Source organism: Myotis davidii, unplaced genomic scaffold (genome assembly GCF_000327345.1).
Source record: "Myotis davidii unplaced genomic scaffold, ASM32734v1 scaffold803, whole genome shotgun sequence".
NCBI classification, from domain to species: domain Eukaryota; kingdom Metazoa; phylum Chordata; class Mammalia; order Chiroptera; family Vespertilionidae; genus Myotis; species Myotis davidii.
Window position 1 is genome coordinate 1,025,241 of NW_006295567.1, and position 7,681 is coordinate 1,032,921.

At 39.9% G+C, this 7,681-nt stretch overlaps 1 protein-coding gene across 1 annotated transcript in view; it reads right to left on the minus strand.

The window, feature by feature from the left end:
• Positions 1-7,681, minus strand: part of SPPL3 (signal peptide peptidase like 3) — a 60,772-nt gene that overhangs the window by 20,830 nt on the left and 32,261 nt on the right. The window contains exon 5 of the mRNA XM_015568156.1: positions 6,409-6,587. Within this exon, the coding sequence (XP_015423642.1) occupies positions 6,409-6,587 (179 nt within the window). The remainder of the gene's footprint in view (positions 1-6,408; positions 6,588-7,681) is intronic.

Below are 7,681 nucleotides of genomic sequence, written 5' to 3' on the forward strand. Positions count from 1 at the left end.
GACACAAAGGGTTGCAATTAGCAACCAACATTTAAAAATTGTTCTTTGGGCAGAAACCGGTTTGGCTCAGTGGATAGAGCGTTGGCCTGCGGACTGAAAGGTGCCAGGTTCAATTTCGGTCAAGGGTATGTACCTTGGTTGCGGGCACATCTGCAGCAGGAGATGTGTAGGAGGCAGCTGATCGATGTTTCTCTCTCATAGATGTTTCTAACTCTCATCTCTCACCCTTCCTCTCTGAAAAAAATAAAATATATTTTTTAAAAAATTGTTCTTCGGTAAACTTACCTGTCCCTAAGAACATTATTTAGGAATTTTGGTGAAATAAAATATTAAATATTTCTACAAAACAAAACTGCTTATTAGCTGGGTAGATGAGTCAAATAATTCACTTAGGAATAGAGTAATTCAACTTAGGAAGAGTGATCTATATGTCAAGACAAACAGAAGCCCTAGCCGGTTTGACTTAGTGGATTGAGCCAGACTGAAGGTCCTGGGTTCGATTCCAGTCAAGGGCACATGCCAAGGTTTTGGGCTCCATCCCCAGTAGGGGGTGTGCAAGAGGCAGCCAATCAATGATTCTCTCTCATCACTGATGTTTCTCTCTCTCTCTCTCCCTCTTCCTTCCTCTCTGAAATCAATAAAATAAATAAATAATTATCCCCAGCCAGTTTGGCTCAGTGGGTAGAGCGTCGACCTGTGGACTGAAGGGTTCTGGGTTCAATTTCCAGTCAGGGCACATGTCCAGGTTGTGGGCTTAATCCCCAGTAAGTGGCATACAGGAGGCAGCCCATCAATGATTCTTTCTCATCGTTGATGTTTCTATCACTATTTCCCTTCCTCTCTGAAACCAATTAAAAAAAAAAAAAAGACAAGCAGAAATGATCTCGAGAAGAGGTGGATGCTGTATCTCACTATAGCCCATGGATCATTTGGTGGGGTTGGAGGAGGGGGGAGCTTATGGACATTTATAAGACAAAACTCTATGAAATCTCTAACTATATTTCACTTAGTTTTGTGGGTTTTTTTTAGTGTTCTACAATAGTTCAAAGAACTAGAGGAAACTACAAATTTCAGGTGCCTTTCACAACAGAAAATAGCGGTTTCTCAAATGAATAATTTTTATTATAAGGTAAAAACAAGTCTTTTAAAAAATCTATAAATCTTAAAATACACCCCCCTTTCTGTAAAATGAAGCATCATATAGTCTACAGCTTAATTATATTCGTTTAAAATATGAACAGAAAAATTGAATGGCTGGCTAGAACAAACACTGTTTAATAAGTCAGGCATGAGAGGTATTTGTTTATAATAAATCTAAATTTTAGAAATTCATTCTGCAATTAAAACGCAAAACTGAATACAAAGAACCTTTCTCGAATTAGGCTGCAGTTTTTTCTTTTTTGAAAGCAGAGATTTTTAACTGGGGCGTTAGACACTGCTCCCACCGTTAGTGTTGAGGAAGGGTGCCCCAGAGGGCTTACCGAACAGCAGTGTCACACGACAAGTTAAGCCCTGTAGTTGCCAAGCACACGCTGCCTAATAGTGTGCACAACTTCAATGCAGCGCTTTTAAAGGGCTGTAGAAAATGGTCCCGAAGGGAAAGGAGCTAGTAATTAACAATTTTAGCCCAAATCCAGGGACATCAAAACAAAACAGCAAAGCAAACAGAGCAGCCATAATTGGGAGGACTTAAGTGCAGCTGTATTATATTTAAAGCCAACATCAACAAAAGAAAAATGCCTGGTGTTAGAATTACAAATTGTGTACAGAGACATGTTAGCACTCAGTGAACATGGCTACAGGCTAATTACATGGCTGGTCATATAATTAGCAGACATCAAGCAACACACCAGTGTACTGCTGATAATTGTTAAGAAAGTTATTGATTTTGCACCTCCATGAGAGAAGCATGCTTTTAACCAAGTATTTACTGAACATCTATTATCTAGTAGGCAACATGAGGAATTTTAAAAAGTCATTTCCAGATCTTACAAAGTTTAGAGTGTAGATGGGGAGATAAAGATGTATGTCCTTCTTAATGAAGAGAATTCCAACTGTATGTTTCCATCAATCCTCGTAGTTAAAATAAATTACATGAAAAACCTAGGAAAGGACTTTAATTTATTAGATAATGGGAAGGGAGGGGCACTTAAAAAAACCCCACTTAATACTAATTAAATGAAGGACTGATGTGCCAGGGGTGAAAATCTTTATACAGACTTCTTGGGGCAGGCGTAGTGATGAGAAAGAGCAAGAGGAGGGAAAATCAGAGAGGACCCTGCGGGACCCCTCCCTCTCCTCTCTAACTCTTTTTATTGTGAAACACAGCACACGCACAGAGAAGAATATGAAACGAATGTGAGGAGCACAGTGAATCATCACAGAGCTAATTTCTTCCAGGCCAACCTCAGAAGTCTTTCTCGTGCCCTCCTCGTCACTAATCTCTCTCTCTTGCCTCCAAAGGGTTAGCTGCCTTTCATGAGTCTTTCTTCTTTGCTTTATGTTTTCTACCCAAGCATGCACCTTAAAATACTACTATATATTTATTTTGCCTTTTAAAACTTATTACATACATGGAATTACATAATACGTATTTTTTTGTGTCTGGCTTCTTCCACTCAACATTGTGAGAAATACCCATGCTGTTATGCCTAGCTGTCCGTTCACTCACTCTGATGTCTTGATTCTTATTTATTTTGGGAGGAGGCAACACAACCTTTAAGAAACCTCTTTCTACCAGTCACTTTCTCCTTCAAACGGTTCATAACATTCTTGCCAAAATCTTTGTTTTTCTAAAGATTTTTAAATTGACTTTTAGAGAGAGAGGAAGGGAGAGGGAAACACCCACGTGAGAGTGAAACATCGATCTTGACTGCCTCCTGCGCGCCCCCTACTGGAGATGGAGCCCTAAACCAGGGCATGTGCCTTGACTGGGAATCAAACTAGCAATCTTTCATCGCATGGGACAATGTCCCACCAACTGAGGGGCACTGGCCAGGGCTCTTGCCAAAATTTCAACACTAGATCCTTTTCTTATAAGCTTCCCCCAATTCTACACTGCTGCTCATTTGTGACTTCAATCTGTTTAGCACCTACCCAATCTCTTCTATTTCTCTGTTCATCTTTCAGGCTATCATTTCTTTGATTTTTGATAAATGCATGCCATCCCTTCAGTCTGGAATGGTGTCATGCTCCATAATCAAGTACTGGCCTTCTCTACAATGGTCATTTCTTTATGTGGAGTGTGGACTGCATTCTAGCTTAATCTGTGCTTATCTTTTTGGTATCCGTGGCCCAGATTAGGCACTGAAGAAACACATTTGTTGAGGATAATTCAGCATAACATAGGAGGTAGACTTAAGAAAATGACCATTTAAACAACCATTTCCTGTTTTTTACATGCTGATTAATGAGAAATTAAAAAATGATGTTGCAGATATCTTCTTTCAACTGTATGGACTAACTTAACCACTTATCTATTTGAGGATAAAATTGTACTTAATTTTATTTCTCTTAGATTTCTGTGATGCAATGTAGAACAGATTTATAATCTGGTGTAAGTACATCATTTGCATATATGCTATATAATACAGGATTTTAAAAAGAGTTTCAAGAGTACCAGTGTAGCCCTAACCGGTTTGGCTCAGTGGATAGAGCGTCGGCCTGCGGACTCACGGGTCCCAGGTTCGATTCCAGTCAAGGGCATGTACCTTGGTTGCGGGCACATCCCCAGTGAGGAGTGTGCAGAGGCAGCTGATCGATGTTTCTCTCTCATCGATGTTTCTAACTCTCTATTCCTCTCCCTTCCTCTCTGTAAAAAATCAATAAAATATATATATTTTTAAAAAGAGTACTAGTATAAAGTGATTTGGCTTACAATGTTGATAGATAGCAAGCTGCTAATAATTTAACCTGAAAATCAGATCCTGACGCTGGGTTTTACCTGGCTCCTGGTAATTTACTGGTATGGCATTCTACCTCCTACAAGGATCTATGTTGTAAGTTTAAGAAAAGACTCATACTTAAATGATTCTACTCACTGCATTTATCATGCACACTTTATACTACTGGGGACAACACATTTAACTGGGTGAAAAATGGGCAAGTATAATTTCATTGGTGGGATATTACAATAACTAGAGAAACTGAAGTAGCTATTAAGTGATCTCCAATTTAACCTCTAAGATCCTCTATGATATTTCTATCTAACTTTATATTCAATCCCTAGTATTTCCTCCTTACTCAATGGTGATGTTAACCTGTAGGTCATACTTGCTCTCTGTGCCTGCTGTTATGTCCTTCCCACTTGGAACGACTTCTCCACCAATCCAAGTTCACTGTTTCAAGTCAAACTCACCTTTTCTAGGAAAGAGTCCCTCACTAATCTGATTCACTGTTGCTCACCCTGACTTGCCTTTCTCTTTACGCTTTCTTTAAAAAATATATTCTTATTGATTTCAGAGAGGAAGGAGGAGAGACAGAAACCTCAATGATGAGAGAGAATCATCGATTAGCTGCCCCCAGCATGCCCCACACCAGGGACTGAGCCCACAACCCATGGGAATAGAACCAGGACCTCTTTTTTTTTTGTCTTTTTTTTTAAAATATTTTATTAATTTTTTACAGAGAGGAAGGGAGAGAGATAGAAAGTTAGAAACATCGATGAGAGAGAAACATCGATCAGCTGCCTCCTGCACATCTCCTACTGGGGATGTGCCTGCAACCCAGGTACATGCCCTTGACCGGAATCGAACCTGGGACCTTTCAGTCCGCAAGCCGACGCTCTATCCACTGAGCCAAACCGGTTTCGGCAGAACCAGGACCTCTTGGTTCATGGGTCTACACTCACACCACTGAGCAATACCAGCTGGGCTCTCTTTACTCTCTTTGTATATATATGTCAAAATGACTTCACCTCTAGTATTTCCTCTGATCTGCTGCTGGTAAGTGCTTGTTCAGAAGGATTCTGAGGCTATGTTAAGGGTCAGAAGTATCTACTGTAGGTATCAGATGGGAAGCGGTGTTTGCTATGTCTGTCTTAGCATTTATCACCCTTTGGAAATGATTTTGCCCACACTGCCCCTGGGACAGCTTGGGAACCAGCTCTTACACTTTTGCATCTTTCAATATACTTCAGAGAATGCCGAATGCAAAGTAGATATCCAATACCAATCTCTTAATATTATCAAACCAAATCTCCTATTGCTAATTCATTTTCTTTTTATAATAAACACTAGAGGCCCAGTACACGAAATTATTGCATGGGGGGAGGGGGGTGTCCCTCAGCCCAGCCTGCACCCTCTCCAATCTGGGACCCCTCGAGGAAGCACTGCTGGCTCCCAACTGCTCGTCTGCCTGCCTGCCCCTAACCGCTTCTGCCTGCCAGCCTGATCACCCTCACCCCCTAACCACTCCCTGCCCGCCTGATCAACGCCTAACTACTCCCCTTGCCGGCCCGGTTCCTCCCAACTGCCCTCCCCTGCTGGCCTGATCGCCCACAACTGCCCTCCCCTGCTGGCCTTCTTGTTTGTTGGAGTGATGGTCAATTTGCATATTATATTTTTATTAGATAGGATTACCAATTTTCTATCACTATATTGAGGTACAATTTATAAAATTCACTCATTTAAGTGCATAATTCATTTTTTGTGGTAAATTTACCAAAGTGTGAAACCATCCCCATAAAATAATTTTAGAACACTTTCATCAACTCAAGAAGATTTCCTCATGCCAGGTTAGTTAATTATTCCCACACCTAGGCCCAGGCAACCACTAATCTACCTTCTGTATTTATTTATCTACCTTATATATTTGCCTTTTTGGAAATTTCATATAAATGACTCAGACAATATATATTCTTTTCTGTCTGGCTTCTTTTACTTAACACAGTGTTTTGAGTTCCATCCATAGTACAGCTTGTACTTCATTCTTTTCAATGCTGAACAGCATTTCATGTACATTATAGATAAATAGGCATATTTTGTTAATCCATTCACTATCTTATGGATCTTTGAGTTGTTTCTACTTTTTGGCTGTTATGAATAATGCTGCTGAGCATTTGCCATATACCACACTTCTGTGTATTTTTTTAAACAAGTATTCTTATAGAATTTTAAATTCAGAAGAGATACAGTACTTAGTTTTTACAAGCACTTCAAGTAGCTATCTTTAAGAGTCACAGAATGAATTTATGATTTACTAACAAAGTTATCAGCCTCAACAAAATCCTGAAATGAAGTCATAAATGGGCAGATAGTCTCTATCTTGCTTATCTTGGGAAGATAAAGAACCCCAGCAGCCATCTTTTAGGTATGAGTTAGAAGCAGCACGCAGGAATCAGTAGCTCAGATTCAAAACATAATAACTTAACAAATTATACCATACAGACTAGATTTTGTTACAGCAAACGTACATCTTGAACCCAGTGGATAAACTGGGTTACAGAAATAATCAAGAAGCGACGACAGGCATGAAAGTTAACTACATAAGGCGACTTACTATTATTGCTGCTGTTGCCACCGAAAGACCCTGAAGAACTGTTACTGTCTTTCTCTTTATCTTGATTTTCAAAGTCCATATTAAGGGACCTGTGGAAAAATTGGATAGGTCACTTTTAGTTTTGCTTTAGGAGGAAGTAGGTTTAAAAAGTCAGTAACAAAACAGTATTTTTAAAAGCTAAGGTAACAGGAGAGAAAGGAAGGTCTCTTTTGACCAATTCTGCAAAATAGTTCTTGCCACATTTCAAAAACAACCTACATTCCTTCCAACATGTCAGAGTTCAAGAGTTTTAAAAGCGTTCCACTGTGGCTGAATCTTCTAGCACACCCTTAATTACTTCCGTATGTGATAAATACCTAGAGGGAGAAATGTCGGGTCAAAGGGCAAGCACAATTTTGAGACTTTTACATACTTCACAACTACTTCCAGAATGGTTGGACCATTTACTCGGTAGCAGGCTATGAAAGTACTTGTTTCTCTATACCTTGTCAGCTTTCTCAACAACAAATATCTGAGTTTCTATTGTATCTGGGACTGTTCCAGATACTGGAAGGACAATAAATAGTGAGTAAAACAGGCTTTACGTGAAAAGAGGGAGAGACTGACAATAAACAAGGAAAGTATGTTAAGCACATGGCCTATTGATGGTAAGAGCTAAGGAAAAAGGGCAGGAAATGGAGAGATTAGGCTTGAAGTTTTAATAGGGCGGGCAGGGAAGGCTTCATTGGTGTGACTGCTGAGTCAAGACCTTAAGGAAGTATGTCAGTATGGGGGACTAAAAATGCCACCTCTGTTTCTTTTTTTTTAAATTGTTTTATTGCTTAAAGTATTACAAAGAGTATTACATATGTCTCCTTTTTTCCCCCTGCCCTTGACAATTCCCTGACCTCCCCTGCCCCCCAGTGTCTTATGTCCATTGGTTATGCTTATATGCATGCATACAAGTCCTTCAGTTGATCTCTTGCTCCCCCCTCCTGCCCCCCAACCCTCCCCACTGTAGTTTGACAGTTTGTTTGAGGCAGCTCTGCCTCTGTATCTATTTTTGTTCATAAGTTTATAATGGTCTTTATTATCGAATCAAGTCCTCTATTCTCTAGGATGCTATTCTTCCCTTTTCTCAAGTTCTCTCAAAATTTCAACACCTCTTCTCTACTCCTTCTTCCATCACTCTCATCTGCTGACC